Source organism: Phyllobates terribilis, unplaced genomic scaffold (genome assembly GCF_046119375.1).
Source record: "Phyllobates terribilis strain yellow unplaced genomic scaffold, ASM4611937v1 Scaffold_11__3_contigs__length_659146591, whole genome shotgun sequence".
NCBI classification, from domain to species: Eukaryota; Metazoa; Chordata; class Amphibia; order Anura; family Dendrobatidae; genus Phyllobates; species Phyllobates terribilis.
In genome coordinates, this window is record NW_027362771.1 from 259573890 (window position 1) to 259596417 (window position 22528).

Genomic DNA, 22528 nt, shown 5'->3' on the forward strand with positions numbered 1-22528 from the left:
CTGAACTTTCAAAATGGTTCTCATATTAGGAGGGGGCAAAAATGGGTGCTCCTGGGAGAGGGTGTTGTAAAATAAGGGGCAGAGGCCCAGCTTGTACTGAAATATGCAAGCTCCATGCAGATTCTGCCTGTGGTTAAATGCAAAACAGGACAGCAGAACTGCTAAGCAACACCGCAGACAGTGCATGGCCGTGATGCCATGTGGGGTCTACAGCAGCCAGGGAAACAAAGAGCAGATTGGTCTTACCATGTCAGTTCTGCCACGAATTTTGCTTGCTATGGTGTTATATTTCCAAGAAAATAGGTACACCCACTTTGGATGAAAACCCCCATGAGGACAGAGGCAGAACAAAATCAGTTCTATGCAGATAATGCCCATGTGGGCAGAACACATCAGTTCCTTATAGATTGTTTCCTAGGTGGGCAGAACATACCGGTTACATGCAGTTTCATGTTACCTGTACAGTTTGTCTGCAGATCATAACTGCATAGCCATGTAGGATAAGGCATCTAAACTTATCCCAATTACTCCGACAGTTAAGGGGGGCAAAGAGTCTGTTGGGTGTCATCAATAACTGTGTAGTCTAAGACTAATATTCCAAAGCTGCACATCTTGAAGGGTGAAAGGTACGAGTCTTACACAGACATAACTGCAAGGATGTAATGCAAGTGTTTTTAGAGAGACAGGAATGATGATTAAGGGGAAAAAGCTAAGTGCACTCTACACCACCAGGTGAGTGGATTATAGAGGTTTACTGGAGCTGTCATTGGTACTGTAATAGACATGGGCACAGAATTTAGAAATATTAAGTCAGTCCCTGTCAGGAAGAAATTGTTTAGAATAATAAAAAAAAAACGAAAAAAAAAACAACAACTTGCCCTTGATCAGATGCTCAGCAGATACCCATAATGATCTAATCCCCAGCTAGCTATGATAGATGCAGTTACTAAAGGGGAGAAGCAATGATGTTGAATAGGTGGTCTGCTAAGGCTGCAGAGCTAATCAAGACCTCTGCAAAAATGGCACGGTGCCTCAGGCTAATTGCCGGCCCTGCTACCTGCGGCCTAGGCAGTGGAAAATTCAGCAGCTCAGTTTTTGAGGTCAGCTGGAGCAAGACCTGCCTTGCCTTCATGTCAAGAACAATATAAAAGAGGTGAGGGAAGGAGCAGGGAATTGAGTGTATTAAAACAAAAAAGTGTGCTCAAAGAGGTGGTGGTGGCAGCATTTGATAGCTGGCGCTGTTGTGCTGAAAGTGAGAAGAGGAATCGGTCAGTGACGTTAAGGAGTCGGGTAATCGCGCATGATGTCATACATACCCAATATCGTTTACTAACCTTGTCTTCAAATCGTCTTTGCTTTGGCTCTCCCGATGTACCAGCTATGGTCACCCCCTTCAGTGGATAGGAAAGTATGTAGGAATAGTGGTGGGTGAAGGCAGGAACACATAGTAACCCCAAGGTTGGGGTAAAGCAGAAGAGTTATGGTTGCTCTGTTCCTCTTTCTTTTCCTTGAGAGAGGAACAGCTGAAGATGGCAGCAGGCGAGTATAATAGGGGCAGGGCACTTGGATTAGTGACACCACTCCAGTGGCAAGATAAAAAACAAAACCCACAGGAGTGCTGCTTTAAATGTCCACCTCCTAGAGGTAGGCAGTAGCTATAACCCAAAGTCTCTGTTTTCTCTCTCCCCCAATGATACTAACGAAAGATTAAAAATTCTCCTTTCTAAAGAATGTTCGTTACCAAATTTTTGTAGTTAGTTTTACTGTGCAAAAAGTATCAAATCGAACACACACACTAAAAGGTAGCATGTTATTTATGCAAGGTTTATGGCACAAAATATATGACATAAGAGAATAATAATCGATTTGATGGAAAAAAGAAAACCACAAAAAACAAACACAAACCACTGTGTTCTGAAGGCCGTTTATTATGTACAATATTAAATGTCCTTCTGAACACAGCCTTTTTTTTCTCTTAAACTGTAAACTGGGAGCAGCACGGTGGCTCAGTGGTTAGCACAGCAGCCTTGCAGCGCTGAGGTCCTGGGTTCAAATCCCACCAAGGACAACATCTGCAAGGAGTTTGTATGTTCTCCCTGTGTTTGTGTGGGTTTCCTCTGGGTTCTCCGGTTTCCTCCCACACTCCAAAGACATACTGATAGGGAATGTAGATTAGGAGCCCCATTGAGGACAGCAATGATAATGTATGTAAAGAGCTGCGAAATATGTTGGCGCTATATAAAAATAAAGATTATTATTTACTATAAACTGGTTTTTGTTCCCTTATGTTTAAAAATGGATAATGGATTAAAATATACAAGAACTTGAACATAAGTAAACAATAACTGATAAAAAAGCATGTGTACAGAAGGAGTACTAGATTCAAATATATGCACTATATAAAATATATTATGGCAAAAACGAACTATTTTCTAAAAAGGTAACATGCTAAACTGAAGGGAATTTCCCCTCATGCACTGCAAAAATAGTCTCAATACATGCTGACTTTTTGATGAGAGTGAGAACTGTTTAAACAAATCAAATATCATTTGTTTCTAATATCATGTAAGAGTTATTCCCACAAGTGCACTATTTTTCACAATAAATACATGCATATTGCTAATATACAAAGCAAGTGCAATATAAGGATTCTATCTTGCATCTTTAGGTGTTTTTCAATCTCTGACCTTTTGTGCATTCAGCTTCGCATAGCTAAATGGGCGATTCTATGTGTAAACTGCTAAAAAGTACATTTTTCATCAGTGCCCTGCTGGCTCCACAGTGCTGCAGACCCCACCCTTTCCTGCATGCTCCCAACAAGCCCCAACACAAAGAGTTAATGACTTCAATCTGAAGGTAAATATAGAGCCTGAAAAGGCATCCTATTGGAAGGGTAATATGTGCATAACGAGGCAAATTTAAAAATGAGCTATATTGGCCAATTGAATGGTGTATAGGTGTACATTATTATAAGACATTGAGATTTTGAGAATAAGGCTTTAAACTAGCTTCAAGAGCAGAGCTTCACTTACATAGTTTATCTTATTTGAACAGAATACCCACACATCACATACATAAATAGAAACAAGTACCTATGTTTTGCCATTTTATTTTTATGTGCAAGGTAAGCCACGGCCTCACTATCAGTATTTGGTCAGTATTTTAGCTCAGGACTGGGAGTCAAAACCAGGTGAGGAGCAATCAGAGAAAAGGTATAATAGAAACAAGTCACCAATTCTGCATTTATCACTCACTCCTGGTTTTGGCTCCCACTCCTGAGAAAAAATACTGACCGAATACTAACCAAATACTGATAGTGGGGCCGTGGCCTTACTCTTATTTCCATTATAAGTGGCATATCACATATATATTAAAGTGTCTTGCTCAAACTTTGTTTTACATAAATACTCAAATACAACTTATGTACTTTCCAACAAGCAACTCAGTACATGTTTAATTTATAGCTAAACATACATTAGATTCAAATATTGTCCAGGATTTTTAACAGTAATCTGCCATAAGATTCATACTGCCTGTGGTTGGGGCTGCATGTATCAGACACTACTCTTTAACAAGCTCCAGATGACTGACCGGTTTCTCACTATAAAGATAGAGATCTGCCAAAGAGATTCGAGTAAGGAGAAGCCAGCCAAGGACACCACTGACTACATAGCCAGGTACAGCCTCAGATAGGGTTTTTAAATTATCTTTCAGAGTAAGATATACCTGGCTGCATGAATCTGATGACAGCTTCCCTTTAAACAGGTATAAAAATAGGGCCTATCCTGTTCATAAGGAGTTTAATGTAATGTACATTAGTTTATTAGGACAATATAAAGGCCTCAAACTTAAAGTGGTTGTCCACTACTCTGACAACGCCTTCTAAACCCCCGTGTTCCCCCCGCAGTAAAATAATAATACCTATGGTGAGGGTGCCGTTCCAGTGGCATCAGCACTGGCTCTCGTGTGACGTTGTGTCATACGATCCCTGCAGCCAATAATCAACCTCTTCACTGACCACATTCTTTGGATGAAATTGACATCCGGAGGAAGGAAGAGCAGCCAGTCAAGTAGCCACTGATGAGCAGTAGGGACTGAGTGACAATGTCATGCGAGCCCCGGAAGACCAGTGCAGACACTGCAGGAATGGCACAGGAGGGGAGTATAGGTATTTTATTTTATATTTTTTTACTGGGGAGAATCATAGGGATTGACAACCCCTATAAGAAATGATGTGCCATATTAACTTTTATGAACACATTTTAATTGTTGACAGCACAACTTGTGTTAATTGTATTAGTTGAACTCTTTAGATCAGACATCTGTACATGTAGCATAAACAGAAGAACAACATTCTATCTTTGTGATGTTCACAGCTCTTGTAACAAAAAAAAATTGTCTGCATGTAGATGGTCTTCAATTTAGTGCAAGGAAAGTTTATATTTTTCTACTTCATTTACATATATAAGAAGGCAGAATAAAAGGGAATTAGCTCATGTTCATTAACTGCAAATGTTAATATGACAAACCCAGTATGCACAGTGCATGTGAGTGAAATAAACACAAACAAAATGTAATCCCCTACTCCCAAAGAAAATGAGACTTAAACAGGAATTTTGAGAAGTTAAGAGGTAAAGGCCATTAGGAGAAACTGAGCAGTTAGGGAATGGGGTGTGTCACATTTGAAATGGTACCTACCAGATAAAAGGCTTCCGTTGTTGCCTCTAGCATTGTAGCAGGTTTGAAGATCATCTGCATTAGAGTCACAAAAGTTATAGCCCAAAAGGTATGTGGCACTCAATAAATAACATTATAAGTGAAGTTAACTCTTTGCCTCCGAGAATGACCAGATTAATCTGTTCACATAATGGCAAAGAAAGTATTGCCTCTCCTTAATAGGCTTCACCATTGTCCCAGCTATGAAGATGATCTATGTCCATCATAAGTTGCATACCAACCTTGCCAAGTTCTACTTAAAGGGAACCAGTCACCTATTTTATGCCGCTTTCTCTGCGAGTAGCATGGAGTAGTGATAGAGACACCAGTTTTAATGTTTTATATGTATGAACATGCTACATTGGCCAAACCCACATTTTTGTTATCGTGTGCTGAGAGGCAGGATTTTGGCATACTGAACCGCTATACCTCCACCACTGAAACTGCCATCTTCCAACTGAATTGGAAGAAAATCAGCTATGCATGGGTAAGGAAGCCTGCAGTTCATGAGTATGCCAGACTAGTGGCTCCCAGCATTCTGTAACTAAAGGAAAAAAAATTCAGTTTAATCAAAACTACAGTACAGTCATAACAATCTGGGAAAGATTTTTAACGCTATATGTGACAGAATTGTGGTGTAATTTTGATAAAAAAAACTAATAGATTGTGTAAACTTAGATGTGGCCGCCTGAAAATGAGAAAGATTTACCGTATACACCGCTAAAATAGATTAGACAGTTCTAAAATGCCCCATATTTAAATTTGCTCCAAGAATTAGACAGTATTCATAAACCTGCCCCACTGTTAAAATCAGCGTTTCTGTCCACTACTGAACGCTGCTCTCAGAGACTGTGGCATGAAGTGGGTGACAAGTTTCCTTTAAAACGTAACAGACATTGGCTGCTTTGCTCCACAAAATGGCAGGCATCAGTAAGACCTGTATGGATAAGACATTATCTGAATATTGTAGCAATATGCCACCAATGTCTACTAGGAGACAGTCCTCTTAAAAAGGAGTATTCTACAGTAACTGCCATTGTAAGTAAAAATGCTAGATTAGACATCCCAATGTATATTTGTCAATAAGCCTTTGCAATGATCCGAGAACATTAGATTATCCGCAGCGTCAATGATTTTTTCTCTAACAAACATAAAACAAGTGGCCCTCACCTACAGTTTCACAAAGTCTTAGTTCAACTGAATAATACTAATATCATGTGTAGACACTGCTGTGAATGTTGTATTTCATAGAAAACGAATACATGCAATACATTTTATAGAAAAATAGATTACACTGAGTTTGTGTGGCACCTATGTAGGATATTGGACCCTGACATTGAATGAAATACTGTGCTCTAGCAATACAAAATGTCTTCTAATTACAAATAAATTATCCTTTTGCAAGTAGATTCAAAGAAAGGTACAGTTTGTAACATTGTAAGTATGGCATTGTATAGTGTTTTATCCGGTTCAATAAAGGCAACTTTTCATTTTAGTTTTCTTTTTTCTATTCTTCCATCAGTCATTATGAGGGCTTGTTTAGCAAGAGGAGCTGCACTTTTGAATGACATCATTTTACCATATAGTGTAGTAAAAACTGAGAAAAATTCCAATGGTAAGGAACGGTGCAATGCAAAAGGAAAGGAAAAAAAAAAAAACATTTTTAGTTTGGTTTTTACAGCATTTATTGTGCTGTAAATAATGACCTGTCAATATGATTACAGCAAAAGCAAACAAAATGGATTTTATATTTTAGTGGTTACATTATTTTTCTATAAAAGTAAAGAACGTTTATGTTGCAGTTTTTGAGACCTGTTAACTATTTTTCCATCAATAGAAACATATGAAGGCTTTTTTTTTTTGGACACTGAGCCAACTAACTTTGTTGATACAATTTTGGGGTGCGTATGTACGATATTTTGACAGCATTTTTCTTTTAAGGGAAAAGTGCGGTGATTGAAAAACGGAAATTATGGAGTTTCAATTTTTCTTTTTATTTTACGTTTAATGTACAGCTTAAATAATTTTAGATTTTGATAGAACTTTTACAGGAAACGACAATGTATGTTTTATTATTAGCCCTTTGCTTCAAAGCTGGACTAATATGGCAGCTATGGGGGCCTTCAGCAGGCCCCTGGCTTCTATGGTGACCCATAAGCTCCCAACAACCGTGTCGTAAGGGATCCACATTGAGCACACCCGCAAGCAGGCCATTTAAATGTCGCTGTCAGTGATTTACAGCAGATATTTAAATGGTTAAAGGATATCGGAGTTAGTGCTGATCACTGCTGATAAGTGACTAATGATGCCAGTGTCTGACTGGTATAGGGCAAGTTTAGTTCCTAAACCAGCTCTATACACCCTGCACAAAACCAGTAAAGAAATGTATGTCACAGATCATTAAGGGGTTAAAGTACTGTTAAAGCTAATGCTTGAAAACTAAAAGAATTGCAAACTAAATGCTAACTGCTTAAAAAAAAAAAAAAAAGTTTAGCTATCTCTACTATTTTATTGCACAGTCAGTAGCAAATGCCTAACAGTTATAATTGTGATCTCTCCCTTGAAGAAATCTACAGTTTGTGTCCCATCCACAGACTACAATCTCTTTATAAAGTCAGAAAGTTACAAGAAAAAAATATAAGCCCAAAGCTGTATGTATGTATGTATGTATATATATTGGCAAATTAATATAAGGCCAGTTTCACAAGTCAGTGTTTCAGTACCTGGATCGTGATGCATGGAAGGCCATGGATCTCTTGACCTGAACTAGTTGGCCTCACCGGCATATAAAAGTTACAGAGTTCAGGTCAGAATAGCCACGGCCAGTCTAGAAATCTCAATCTGTTCACAGACCGTGAAAAATAGTCATGTGAATGCAGCCTAATATGTAGATTAGCAGTCTTCCCAACTGCATATTAGGAAATTCTTTAGAAGAAAGCAATAGGAAGAAATTATTTACTCCTTTTTAAAATGTCTAGATATTTCCTAATTCATGAAACCCACTTTACCTACCTGACAAATGTTCTCGTTTTCTTTGTTGGAGCAATATTGCCCTCTCTCTGTCCAGCGTTCTGCCAAAAAAGAAAAAAATATCTTATTAAACCATTACATACACAAAATTAGAAAGACAATTATATGTAAATAAACCCATCATCCTGGCCCTATACATTAGAAAGCTGTCAGCTGAATTTTTATTTGGCCAACAGCTTTCTTTATGACATCTCAATGCCAATTTCCACAGAAACAAAATGGGTGGGCAGTTGAAATCCAATCATGTGATTGTTACGTCTAGACAACATATGCTGTCAGGTCAGAGTCAGGACGCCCCCATCAACATTGAAATCAGCAGGTTTGGCCAGGTTAAGAAGTGAATTCAGTTTTAAAGCAGTCTGGCAGTTTCCCTGATTCAATTTAGAGTACACACAAAACCAGGAAACATTTATGGAGTTGACCTCCTACCAGGTTATAAACAGATCTCAATAGCTCTGCTGACATCATGTCATGGATAATTTTGATTTTTTCCTCTCCTTCATACTAGTCATCATAAGTTTTCCATTTTTTTGGCGACAGCCACATGAGAGCTTGTTTTTTTGTTTTTACAGTACAAGTTATCATTTTGAATGACACCATTCATTACATATTTAATATACTGAAAAATTTAAATAAAATTTACAGGTGCAGCAAAATAGCATTATTAAAAAATAAATTAATCCCTGGAATTCCAACTTTTTTGTGGGAAATTCGGCAATTAAATAACAGCAATTCTGGCACTTCAATTTTTTTTATTGCTTGACTGTATTTATTACATGGATTAAATAATTGTATATTTTGAGAAGTTGGACTACTACGGACATGCCAGAAATCATATAAAAAAAATTAATAGGGAAAGGGTGGGGCGAGAGATTATATATATCTATCTATCTATATATCTCTCACACACATACATATATACACACTTAAGTGGTTAACAGTAGCGGATGCAGATCAGATGCCTGCTGCATGACATAATGATATGTCACGTAGCAGGAAGGGGGTTAAGCGGGTATTATGCATTGTAATTATATCTGAAAATGGCATTTACCAAAAAAGCAAATACATTCTAATCCCCATATAGTTCCAGCTTCCCATCTGAATATAGTAAGAAGGGTCATAATATGGAGTTTCACAGCTCCAGCCAATAAAAAAAAGAAAAGTAATAGAATATGGACTAGTGGCACAAAAGTGTTAGAAAGGGAACCTAAGCATTAGAGATAGAGCCAAGTAAGTTATGAAACAGGAAGACAGTTAAAACCAGCCCAAATCATATTTTCCGCTTCGGGATATTTTATTAAACTCTTATCCTTAGGATTGCATTTGCTACGTTTCTATATCTCATTTAAAAGGAAACTGTACAAACATGGGAGAGACCTACTAACTGAAGAAGTGTGGGGAGCAGTCACCTGGAGGCGACAACGGACTAGTCTAGTCTCCCCCTATAAACTCTGGCCAGCTATTAAAAGCATGTTTTCTCTGAAACCCTGCAGCGTTTCAGAGAAAAACATACCTGGCTGCAATCATGTAACCAGGCTCTGATCGTCTTTCATGCTTCCCAAACAGGCAGCATCAGACATGTTCCCTTTAATTAGGAACAGGGTTAATATAAATAATGAACCAAAATGAAAAAATTAGTCTTACCGAGGCTGACAACGCTCACATAAATAGATGTCAGGAATATTTTGCCTGTCAATACCCATGCAATCTATATGCTGCCAGACACTGGAAAAAAATAAAAATAAATTAACAAAGGAAGTTTTAGGATGCACAAATAACCAAAATTATGCTTTAGAGTTGCTTAGAAGTACTCAACTTTTTGGACAGAGATCTATTTAAAGAGAATCTGTCAGCAGGTTTTTGCTACCTCATTTGAGAGCAACATGATGTAGGCAAAGAAACTCTGAATACAATAATGTATCACTTAGTTTAATGGGTGCAGCTATTCTGACAATTTTTAGATTTAGCAATGCAGTAGAGCTGGGAAAGTTAACCCCACCCACAATCTCTACAGAAAGTGAGGCAATTATCATAGGAGGCGGGGTCAGACCAGGGCTCACAAGACCAGCTAGTCACAGCAATGTTCATCACAAGGTGATTAAACCTTCAGTGTAAGTAAACATCACACAGCCGGACATGTGACACATCCTTGAGTTCAGTGTTTTAACCTCTATGTCATGCTGTCCTCCGATTAGAAAGGAAAAAAGAGCTGACAGATTCCCTTTAAAAATAACAGAACTTGGAAAAGCAAAGTCCACTTAAACTACCGAGACATTAAAGAGAACCTGCCAGCACGATTTTGTAAAGTAAAGATATGGCTGTAATGGCCCTGTAATACAGATTAAATTGATGTCTGGTGAAGAAATCTGCTCTAATAACGATTTGAAGTTTTGAGCTAATTAGATTTTGGTGCACAGGGGCCGGACTGTGCACAGGGACTTCTCTGTCTGTCATTCCCCAGCCCATCTCCCTGCTTCCAGTCTTTGAATAATGGGTCACTGCTTTTTCAATGAACAGCCTTCTCTATTTGAAATCTCCTTAAACAGAGAAGACAGGCAGATATTCAGACAGGGGGTGGAAAGACCAAGTGCACCGAAATTATGGTGACTAAAGAACAACAAAGAGGATTTCTTCACCAAATGTATGAATTTAAATCAGTCTTACAGCACCATTACAGCCGTGGCTTTACCTTACATTACATTACAAAATCCTGCCGACAGGTTCTCTTTAAAGAATGGCTTGCTCTTAGCCAACAGTTCATACAAGTGTATAAGAAAATTGTACAAATGTCAGCTGGAAAAAACGATTTTCATCTCAACTGTCATCCATATGCGATCTGTAAGGCATCCATTTTTATACATCAACAGTTATTAAAATTTACAAGACCAAATAACGTTTTTTTTATGTTCAAGAATTTTAATGTATCCGTAAAAATCATATGCTATCCGATTAATCCAAATGGAATCAGATTTTTTTTGCGCATCTTTAATGGGCAACATACAGAAAAAAAAAATATCCCATGCTGCGATTTCACACGCAGATTTGGTGTGTGAATAAAAACATGTAAAAAGCCTTATTGAATAGCATTGGTCCGAGCGTTGTCAGTTTTTTCACGGACAGCACACGGACAGAAAATCTGGTTGTGCAAACTTGGTCTAAGGTGGCATTCATAGATCCATTAAAAACAGATTATTTTTTCTCCAGTGTGTCCCATGCTTTTTCCTTAATTTTTAAAATTTAAAGGGGTTGTCCACCTTTGTAAACATTTTTTATTACTTAAATGCATGCAATTGGGGCTAAAAGTCATTTTTTGCAATAGGCCACTTTATCTTTACTGATGTGTTGGGGACATGATTTTGCAGCACTTACTATTATTTAGGTATGATTGGTTGCTATCTTGCTCTAGTTAGTGCAGCTCTCCAGTCCATAAAACGGCTGATGGAGGGGCATATGACCAGACATGTCCATCAATCTCCTCCAATAGAAAAGCAGTTTTCATGTGAGGTTTGCAACTGAACAAGACTGATGGACAGGTCTGGTCACATGCTCCTCCACCAGAAGCCATTGTATGGACTGGAGATTTATGTAGTCTGTGAGGAAAGCTGCAAAGAGCAAGAGAAACGGTTATACCTGTATAATAGTAAGTGCCACAAATCATGTCCCCAACATAAAGATAATATGGTCAAACCCATAAACTCATTCTGCAGCCAGCAATAGACTGTGGAATACAGAGGCTATAAGAGGCAAACTATAAGAGACAAAATTTTAATACACTCCAATTGCAAAAAAAAAGATTTTTTAGCCCCAATTAGATGTATCTAAGAAAAAAGTCCCTGAAGGTGGACAACTCCTTTAAAGGTTTAATCCCCTCAATACTGGACGTTTACAGTTTTTGCACTTGTGTTTACTTACTCCCCCTTCTTCTAAAAGCCACAACTTTTTATATTTGTCCATGAGGGACTTTATAAGGGGAAAAGTTGTAGTTCGCCATTTACTTTACCATATAATCTACTGTAAAAACAGAAGAAAATTCCAGATGTGGAAAACTGGGAAAAAAAACAAACAAACAAAAAAAACAATTTGCCGTTATTTCTTGGGTTTTGTTTTTACAGCATTCATAATGAATAAATGAAAAGGCCTGGCAGAGTCATTCTTCATGTCAGTACAATTACACGGATACCAAAGATGTTTATGTTTTAGTTCGTTATCAAGAAAAAAAATAAAATCTGAATTAAAAAAAAAAAGAAAGTTTGTGTTGCCATTTTTTTGAGACCCGTAACTTTTCCTCTTTCCATCAATGAAGCTGTGTAAGGACTTGTATTTTTGCGAGCTGAGCTTAAATTGCTCCCGCTACTATATTGAAAACGGACAGCACACATACACACAAAAACCTGATGTGTGAATGCAGCCTCCGGGTGTTTATCATCAAGTCAGATTAAACATACTGATAATCTGAAGATCTGCAGCAAGCAATGAATGAACTGCTCTATAAATCTCGTAAGTGACGAAAATGTATGTCACAGTTTCTTAAAACCAGTTAATTTTTAAGCGTTCATCTTATAGTGGACTATTTTATGCTTATTACAAAATGATAACTATCTAGCCTACCTGCATTTGTCACAACAGATCATGTATCCATCATCATGGGTAAAACCACAAATACATCGAGTGACATCAGTTCCATAGCTTCCATCTTCTGAAGTGCTGATGGTTGTAGCACTTGAAGTCTCATCAAAATGTGGAGTAGTAAATATGTTCACCTCATTTTTAATAAGAACAGGAGGCGGAGACGCTGGAGGCGTTGGTGGAGGGCGAGCACCATAGTTGTGATCCTGGATTGTATTAAAAAAAAAATAATTCCATAAACATGTTAAAGAGTAACTGTGGTTTTAATTTTTATTATATAAACCAATACTACACATGAAAAAAAGCAACTTTGTAATATATCTGATCAGAAAAATCCACTTCTTTCTTTTCCTGGACTGATCATTCATTTTCAGTTAAAATCTGTATTCCGTGAAGGCAGATTGTTACATTACTGAGTTAGCAGATGGCAGTTTCCGCTGATACAATTCTGAGCCAAGGTGAGGGAGGAGCTAAACACAGAGCTCCTCCCATCTAGATAGAATCTTATCAGCGGCAACATTGCACAAAGGACATGCATTTAGTACAAATGTATTTTTATTTTAGATTGTGCTCACTTATTACTTCTTTTCAAACCTTAATTGGTCTCCTATATAGAATGGGGCATATTTATAAAGCTTAAAAGGGGTTGTCTGGCCTTAAAGTGACTGTAGACTTGTAGCCTATGTGACCGCAGACTTGTGAATCCTCACATTGCGAGCACTGCGAGGATTCTCCGGCATAGTGAGCAGCAATTTGCATACTTCCGACCACCCTCAATACACATGCATTGAGAGGTCACGCCCATCTAGTCAGCATATGACCGCATGTATGCAAATCACATACATGCGGTCACATGTCTGCTACTCCCTGCATCGGAGAATCCTCACAGCGAGCGGTGCATGCGATGTGAGGATTCACAAGTTTACAGTTACAGACTGACTGCATACATGTATCCCAAGGCTGGACAGGCCCTTTAAATGCACCAGAATTCTGGTATAATTTGTGCCAAAAGACTTGCAGCAGCATCATATATATGTGTTTTAGACCCTAAACCTGCTGCAACAAAAGGAGGCTGTGGCCTCACAAAACGGTTGTCTTATTGGAAAGGGGCATTGCTAAAGTGCAGCACTGTGTGCTAAAATTGTGGCACACGCTCATGGCACAAAGTAAGCCAACTAATAGCTGATGGAAATTGAGACTAGACAGTCTTAAAATTAGACCAGACTTAAGAGAATGAATCACTTTGATAAATTTGGTGCACTGTCTGCACTAAGAATTAGACAATATTGATAAATGCACCAGTGTCTTTTAAAGTATCTATAATTTCAAGTAACCTTGTAGCAGCATGTTTATATCTTCCTACATTTCTCTTTAGCTTGCCCAATAGATTTCTACAACCAGCAACTGTCATCTGATCTCTCAGTGAGAGATGGCAGATATTTAAACACTGAATGATCAGTCACTTTTTGAAATGATATATTACAAAGTTTTTAACATCACTATAAATGTATAAAAATCCCCAGCCAACCCTACTGGTTATTCTCAAAACGAAAAAAAGCCCATGACATTGCCAGATAATATGTAAATACAAAGGCATATTTCCCCAATAAAGGAAAAAAATGAAAGTGTCACAGAGAGTATACAGATAATACTTACCGCATAAGGCAAGCCAATATAACTGTGCGAATGGTGAGAACTGCTGGTATATAAATGGTGTGGATAACTGTTTGACTTTTCAACTACAACAGGGCTTGCTTCTACAGATTCTGGTCTACATAAAAGAAATAAAGCATTGCCTTAGTTTTTGGCTTTCCATTTCCAATCTGCTTTAGTAAAATTAAAATCTGGTTGACTGGGTCAACTGCTTCATTTTTCCCCACCAACAACTTTATTTTAGCAAAATTTCATAATCAGTAACTCCCTAAAACATAATAGTCAAATCATCAGAACAGTACAAAAATATCACAGCAGAATAGTATTACAGCAGTGCCTATAACATTCAAATGGCAGTAGAATAATAATTATCTTTTTATTTATACAGCACCAACATATTCCGCAGCGCTTTACAATTCAAACAATTAACAGATATTATGGGCATGTGAGGAAGGTCTAGCTTCTGGTACATTTAGCATGTATGCAAGCATATGCAAAGTCTGGTATATGCCCAGATTTAACGGAGCAAATGCTGGAATTTTTTCAGAAGACTAACTGCTCTCAAAGAGCATCTGTCCAAAAAAGTTATGCTTATGTAGTGTTTTCTTGTACAAATCACGTTTAGGAATAAAAGTGTAGTGCCCCCAGCATCAGAAAATCTCCGGGGTCTCCGCTACCAGGTAGCGGAGACCCTGGAGAACATGATCAAGGCCGGTTTTTACGGTCCCCTGATCACTGTTATTCACCGAATAACAAAAATTAATTTCTCTCTCCTCTGATATGATCTAACACATCAGAGAGGAGATAAATGGGGTTCCCGAGCCCCCCCCCCCCCCCCCCACAGTACCTTAGGTACTGGATCCGTGATCCCGCCCTGACCCTCCTTTGCCTTCTGACGAAAGTAAATGGCCAAGATCTGCCTCCTTGCACACGGCAACAACAGGAATTTTTCTTATTGGCTGATGGCTTTTGATTACTGTGATCGACCCTATCACAGTGATCAAGAGCCCCCAATAATAGTTTCAGTAAATCTCCTAAACCTCACTGATCACCCCACCCCTGTGTGTCACTCCCCTAGTCAAGTCACATTTTTTTTGTCTATAATTTTTATTTTTTTCATTCTCTGCAGTTACAGCTAGGCACGCTAAGGCTAGGCTTTTTCAACAGTAAAAAAAAAAAAAAAAAATACTAGGCGTTAGATTAGGTTCAGGCTTTTTTGTTAGGCAGGAATATAAAAACTACTAATGGCCCGCAGAACATTCAGAATGCTCCTTCCACCCCTGAGCCCTGCTGTTTGTCCAAACAGAACTTTTTGACTGCATGTGGGGTATCGCAGCGCTCGTAAGAATGTGGGTAACAAATTGTGGGGTCCACTTTCCAGTGTTACCTCTGGCAAAAGTGAAAAATTTGGGGCTAAAGCATGATTTGTGGAAAAAAAAAAAAAAAAAATGAACTTTTCATTATGACGACCTAATGTTATCAAATTCTATGTTGTACATGTGGGTTCAAAATGATCACTATACCCCTAGATAAAATCCTTGAGGGGTGTAGTTTACAAAATGGGATCACTTGTGAGGTTTCCACTGTTTAGGCGCATCAGCGGCTCCCCAAACACGACATGGTGTCCGCTCTCGATTCCAGCTAATTTTCCATTCAAAAAGTCCAACGGCGCTCCTTCCCTTCCGTGCGCCCAAATAGTGTTTTTCTCCCACATATGGGGCATCTGCATGCTCAGGAAAAATTGCACAACAAATTTTACGGTCCATTTTCTCTTGTTACCCTTGTAAAAATTTGTGCTGAAGTAAAATTTGTGTGGAAAAAAAAAAGTTAAATGTTTATTTTTTCCTTCCACGTTGCTTCAGTTCCTGTGAAGCATATGAAGGGTTAATAAACTTTTTCAATGTGGCTTTGATCATGTGAGGGGTGCAGTTTTTACAAATGTGTCACTTTTGGGTATTTTCTGTCATATTTAACCCTTATAAAATATAAGGGTTTCAAATTTGTGCTGATGTAAAGTGGACATGTGGGAAATGTTAACTATTTTGTGTGACATATCTCTGATTGAAGGGCATAAGAATTCATAGTTTGAAAATTGCAAAATTTTCGTCAAATTTCCATTTTTTTCCTCACAAATAAACGCAAGTCAAATCGAAGACATTTTACCACTATCATGAAGTATAATGTCACAAAAAAACTCTCAGAATTGGTGGGATCCATTGAAGCGTTCCTGAGTTATTACCACATAAAGTGACACTGGTCAGAACTGTAAAATTTGGCTTGGTCATTAAGGACATAATTGGCTCGGTCTCTAAGGGGTTAAAGGACAGACATATCCCAAATAAAAATCATGACCTTAGTGTCCCAATCCATCGCTGTGTTTGCCATTAAAATAATCCAGAGAGGCGCTGGAAGCACCCTTGCAGTTCAGTGCAATGTCCCATTTACTTGTTTTCTATTTATCTCCACCCTCTCTTCCTTGGTCTGACAGCTCTGGCTTTACAAGAACTAGAGGAAGGTGGGGAAAGATGGAAAACAAGCAGTGCACTGATCCACTCCACCACACCAAGGGAACACTGAGCACCTCATTATCATATATGAACTCTAAAAGGTACAATTTTTATTATGGCTACATTTCCTATAAGGTGCTGCACTTGGTTTGAAGTGTCATTTAGTAATGACAGACTCCCTTTAACAAAGCTCTTGTGGGAATGCATTGCAAATGCACACTGATGAGAATGAGGTGCTCTTCAGATTCTGATACTCTTGACAGTGTATAAAACTGGTTCATCTAGCAAGTCTTTAGTCATAACCATAATTTATGTTGCACAATGTAAATTACAAATATAAGGGATGTTATGCTGCTCATGTAAAAACAGTAACATGATAATGTGGTCTGTTCTTCAGGAAAAATATTTTACTTACTCTGAGCCTGCAGCCATGTCAAAGTGTGGAGTTTCTGCTGTCGCAACCCGCAATGGGACCACTATGCTCATGACGTTCGCTTCTGATAAATACGATTACTATGGAGTCCTCTGCATCGGGATCCAAAACACTGGGGCATGCCAGCCACAGTGCTCATTGCAAACATCTAAGTGCATCCACGAACCCTAAATGAATGCAGGAAGGAACACATTTAAGTACCTCTACCAAATACCCCACAGGAAATTTTCAAATGCTCGTCAAATGATATTCTGCTGTAAAAAGTATTTATGTCTTTTGACTACTTTCACTCTACAGTCAGAAACAGGCAGTTCCTGCAATTAGGATCCATAACTGAAAAACACATGACAGATTACATCACCCCATAGGCTAACTTTAGATATTCTTTATAAGCAGTAGCAATGCAATATTTAAAGAGAAGCCACAGGAAAACAAAGTTAACCACAATTGTTCCCCCTTGCATCCCTCAGCAGAATACAAAGTTTATATTGCATGCATTCCGATGAAGCGCAAAAACTGCACCTTAATTCTGCAGCTGTGATCAATGGTTTCTTTATCAGACTCACAATTGCTCACAAAATAGGAAAGATCCTTGCAATACAGCTATATAAAGAGGTCAACCACTTTCTCTTATTAGTGCAGCTTTCCTCACACTGGACCAGCACTTCTGTCCATACAATGGCTGCTGGTGGAGGAGCATGTGACCAGACCAGTGCATCATTCTCCTCCAATAGAAAAGCAGCTTTTCCCTGTGATGTGTTTTACTACTGGTCACATGCTCCTTCACCAGCAGTCATTGTACATTGTACAGACAGAAATGCTGGTCAGTTTTTGAGGAAAGCTGCACTAATAAGAGAAAGTGGCCAAAACATTTAGAAGGGGTGGCCCAAAACTAACATTTATTTTAATCCTAAATATCTGTATTTAATGTAATAATCTAATAGCTTTACTAATATACATTAAAAAGTAACTATTGTTCCCTCTCTAACTGCTTATTTTTTATTTGTTTTTACCTACTTCCGGTTTAACGACATTTCGTTTGAGAATCCCCAGTACATGCTGGGATACTCAGACGAGAGGTCATCGGCAGAGGTCACGGTCACTGCCATAGCCTCTGTCCCCACCCTGAAACAAAGTGTTATCAGTGACATCCGTTTCAGGGGCTGGGCTAGTCCCTGCTTTACTGAGCATGCGTCAGTTGTCAATTCTGACGCATGCTCAGTACGAGCTCCCTTGTCACCATGTGATATTACTTTCAATGCACAGTGACAGTGCGCTCCCTTGCCGGCACTGGCGAGAAGGGTCATGGGCTGGCAAGATATCGCACTGTAGTTAAGGATAGAAAGCATCGCAGAGGCCAGCCCAAAAAAGTGACATCACTTTCGGGGGTGCGGCTGGTCTGTGATTTTTTTCTGCTCGATGCATGCTTTCATTACAGTACGCAGTGAGCTCTATTCCGGCTCATGACACTTCTTATCAGAGCCAGCGCACTGTCACTGTGCATTGAAAATAACATTGTACAGTGACAAGGGAGCTCGTACTAAATCAGAATTGAAAATAGACATAACTCAGAGCTAGAGATGTCAGTTTAGGGGCTGGGCTGTCTCTAATGATGCTTCATTTAAGTATCCCAGCATTCACTGGGAATTCTCAAAAGGAATGTCGTCAAAACAGAGAGCGAATAAGAGCGACAGTAAGAGTTTTAGCAGTTTCAAAAGTGAGAAAAGATCGGATTCTGGAGATATTTTTAAGATAGAGGTGACAAGAGCGAGTGAGTGATCTGATATAGGGAGTAAAGGAAAGGTTAGTGTCGAATATGACCCCAAGGCAGCGGGCGTGCTGCTTGGGAGTTATGGTTGAACCCTCCAAGGTAATTTCGATGTTAGGTAGAGTTAGGTTAGTAGAGGGGGGAAACACAAGAAGTTCAGTTTTGGAGAGATTCAGTTTAAGATAGAGGGAGGACATGATGTTAGACACAGCAGACAAACAATCCTTGGTATTTTGTATTAGGGTAGGGGTGATGTCAGGGGAAGAAGTGTATAATTGGGTGTCGTCAGCATAGAGATGATACTGGAACCCAAATCTGCTGATTGTTTGTCCAATAGGGGAAGTGTATAGAGAGAAGAGGAGGGGGCCTAGGACTGAGCCCTGTGGAAACCCGATAGTAAGGGGACGAGGAGAGGAAGAGGAGCCGGCAAAAGATACAGTGAAGGAGCTGTCAGAGAGGTAGGAGGAGAACCAGGAGAGAACGGTTTCCTTGAGGCCTATAGAGAGGAGCATAGTGAGGAGTAGCTGGTGATCCACAGTGTCAAATGCTGCAGAGAGATCCAGGAGAATCAGCAGGGAGCAGTGACCTTTGGATTTGGCTGTTAGTAGATAATTAGAGACTTTAGTGAGGGCAGTTTCAGTGGAGTGTAAGGAGCGGAAACCAGATTGTAGAGGGTCGAGGAGAGAGTTATCTGAGAGATAGCGGATTAAACGGGAGTGGACCAAGCGTTCCAGGAGTTTAGAGATGAAAGGAAGATTAGAGACAGGTCTGTAGTTAGTTAGCAGTGCAGATCTGGTTCAGGGATGGCTTTTTAAGTAAAGGGGTTATGATGGCATGTTTAAATGAGGAGGGAAAGATACCTGAAGAAAGAAAGAGGTTAAATATTTTAGTCAGGTGAGTGGTGACCACCGGTGAGAGGGACTGCAGGAGATGTGAAGGAATGGGGTCACTGTTGCAGGTTGTAGGCCGAGAAGAAGCGAGGAGCTGGGTAACTTCTTCTTCTGTAACAGGCTCAAAGATGGCAAGTGAGCTTGAAGTGCGGCAGGGAAGGGGATCCAGGCATTGAGGAGATTGGGCTGAGATGTCCTGATGGATGTGGTTGATTTTTTCAAAGAAATAAGTATCCAGATCCTCCCCGCTGAGGTTGGTGGTGGGGGCCTGTGCTTTAGGTTTCAGGTGCTTAGGTTTCAGAATGTATGCAATTCTACATCAAAATGGCAAGGTTGTTGTGTACACATACTCCAACTGCTGTCCCCTCACACTGCAGAGTCTGTATGAGATGACATGAGTTTAAACTGTCTACCTGCCTCCAGCTTGTGATAATTTCATCCTGTCAACTCTTAAAAGCTAGGAGGAAGGGAAAGTGGGCTCGCTGCAACTCGAAAATACACAGGGATTTCTGCACACAACAAATAGTACAGATAGTTAGGAGAAGTTGGGAAACTGGAGAGGATTATAACTGAAGCTAATCGCTGTATGGAACCACCCACTATATAAATTTCTGTTATAAAAAGGCAAAAATGTTATCTTTAACCACATGGGGGGGGGGGGGGGGGGGGGGGGGGGAACACTGAAACAAGGAGGGTAAAGTTTGGTTTAAGGGAAGTTGCCCAAGTGCTGCCAGAACGAATTTGATAGATGGCGATAGAATACTTTAGTTCATAACAAGTCCTCCAGACTAGGGTGAGTGAATTCTGCATTAGAAAATTTTTACTGGACTGGTAGTGAACCTGGAGATCTCTCCACAGTTGCCTATAATTAAAGGGATTAAAAATTGGAGGTTAAAGGTTGCATTCACACTTTGAGCAGCAAAGACCAACCCAACCAACGAAATAAGACATCACTTTCAGGGTGGGACTGGTCCCTTCTAGCGGCGTTCTGTTGCTGGCTCGTCACTTCTAATTAGAACTGGAGAGGGAGCGCACTGTTGATAGGAATTGAAAAGAATATTGCAGTGACAAGGGAGATCGTACTGAGCATAGGTTGGAATTGACAAAAGAAGCATGCTCAGTAGAGCAGCGACTAGCCCAGACCCTGAAACGGACATCACTAAATGAAGCTTTATTTCAGGATATAGACCAGAGATCGCAAACGTAAATGCTTTGACAAAGTCAAATCACCCCCCAATCACCCCAGCAAAGAATGGTGACCTCACAGTATGATTCTTCAACTGTAATCCCCAAGCAGCCCTCTATACATAGAATAATGGCAACAAAAAGTGCTCCATACAGTATGATGGGTTCCTGCATAGTCCTCCATACAGTTTAACGGGGCCCTGCATTGCCTTCCATGCAGGATAATGGCCCTACATAGTGCTCTATAAGGGATAATAAGCCCATATGGTGCTCCATATAGGATAAAGGCCCCACAAAAAAACACTCACTTCTGCCCTTTTTCCCATTTACTCCGGTCTCTTCTTGATACAGTGGGCGTGTTGTAATGACTACATCGCGCCTGCTGCGCTAAGATGTCAGACCCTAAGAGGAGAGTTTAGCTACCACTCCCTCCTCCATCATTGCTTTCAACTGTATCGGCATCTAGGATGCTGATCTAGTTGAAAGTGCGATGCCAGGGGAAGAGACCCGCCCAGCTTCGAGGGCCAAATATGCTCACCTTGTGGGCTAGATTTGGCCCATGGGCCAGAGTGACATGTGAGGTCAACAGTGGCTGCACCAGTGACCACAGTCTCTGCCCACTGATGACATCCCGTGTCAGAATCCCTAGTGCATGCGAAGGATACTCAATCGAAAAGTCATCAAAACGGAAGCAGGTATAAGAAAAAAAAAAAAAAAAAAAAAAAGGCACTTCGAGAGGGAAAGTAGGGATTTTTTTTAAATTAAAGGGTATTAGAAAAACGATTATACTATTACAATAGGTACAATACAAAGTGATATTGTGGTACCGTGTTAGCCAGAAAAATCGATGTAAATACTTTTATGCCTAAAAATGTAAAAAAGTATTCTCGGAGTGATACCTTTATTAGCCCGACGTCCACAGATGGGGGTTGTGCTCACAGCCCAACACCGAGCAGGATGCTTGGCATTTGCCACAGAACACCAGGATTGGCAAAGTCGCCACTGGCGCCCTGTGCTCTTCACAGATGAAAGCAGGTTCACACTGAGCTCATGTGACAGAGTCTGGAGACACCGTGGGGCGCGATTTGCTGCCTGCAACATCCTTCAGCATGACCGGTTTGGCAGTGGGTCAGTAACGGTGTGGGGTGGCATTTCTTTGGAGGGCCGCACAGCCCTCCATGTACTCGCCAGAGGTAGCCTGACTTCCATTAGGTACCGAGATGAGATCCTCAGACCCCTTGTGAGACCATATGCTGGTGCGGTTGGCCCTGGGTTCCTCCTAATGCAGGACAATGCCAGACTCCATGTAGCTGGAGTGTGTCAGCAGTTCCTGCAAGATGAAGGCATTGAAGCTATGGACTGGCCCGCCCGTTCCCCAGACCTGACTCCGATTGAGCACATCTGGGACATCATGTCTCGCTCCATCCACCAACATCACGTTGCACCACAGACTGTCCAGGAGTTGGCGGATGCTTTAGTCCAGGTCTGGGATGAGATCCCACAGGAGACCATTCGCAACCTCATCAGGAGCATGCCTAGGCATTGTAGGGAGGTCATACAGGCACGTGGAGGCCACACACAATACTGAGCCTCATTTTGACTTGTTTTAAGGACATTACAGCAAAGTTGGATCAGTCTGTAGTGTGTTTTTCCACTTTAATTTTGGAGGTGACTCCAAATCCAGGCCTCCATTGGTTAATAAATTTGATTTCCAATGATG

At 40.0% G+C, this 22528-nt stretch overlaps 1 protein-coding gene across 7 annotated transcripts in view; it reads right to left on the bottom strand.

The window, feature by feature from the left end:
* KMT2E (lysine methyltransferase 2E (inactive)) overlaps window positions 1–22528 on the bottom strand; it is an 87969-nt gene that overhangs the window by 51566 nt on the left and 13875 nt on the right. For 5 of the 7 annotated variants that reach the window (XM_073652253.1, XM_073652252.1, XM_073652251.1 and 2 more), the window contains exons 2-7: window positions 16948–17132; window positions 14029–14143; window positions 12355–12578; window positions 9391–9471; window positions 7729–7787; window positions 4699–4752 (exon numbers count right to left, since the gene is read on the bottom strand). In XM_073652253.1, coding sequence (XP_073508354.1) covers window positions 4699–4752; window positions 7729–7787; window positions 9391–9471; window positions 12355–12578; window positions 14029–14143; window positions 16948–17018 — 604 coding nt within the window. In that variant the 5' untranslated portion in view covers window positions 17019–17132. The remainder of the gene's footprint in view (window positions 1–4698; window positions 4753–7728; window positions 7788–9390; window positions 9472–12354; window positions 12579–14028; window positions 14144–16947; window positions 17133–22528) is intronic. The other 2 variants (XM_073652254.1, XM_073652250.1) reach the window with 1 other exon arrangement.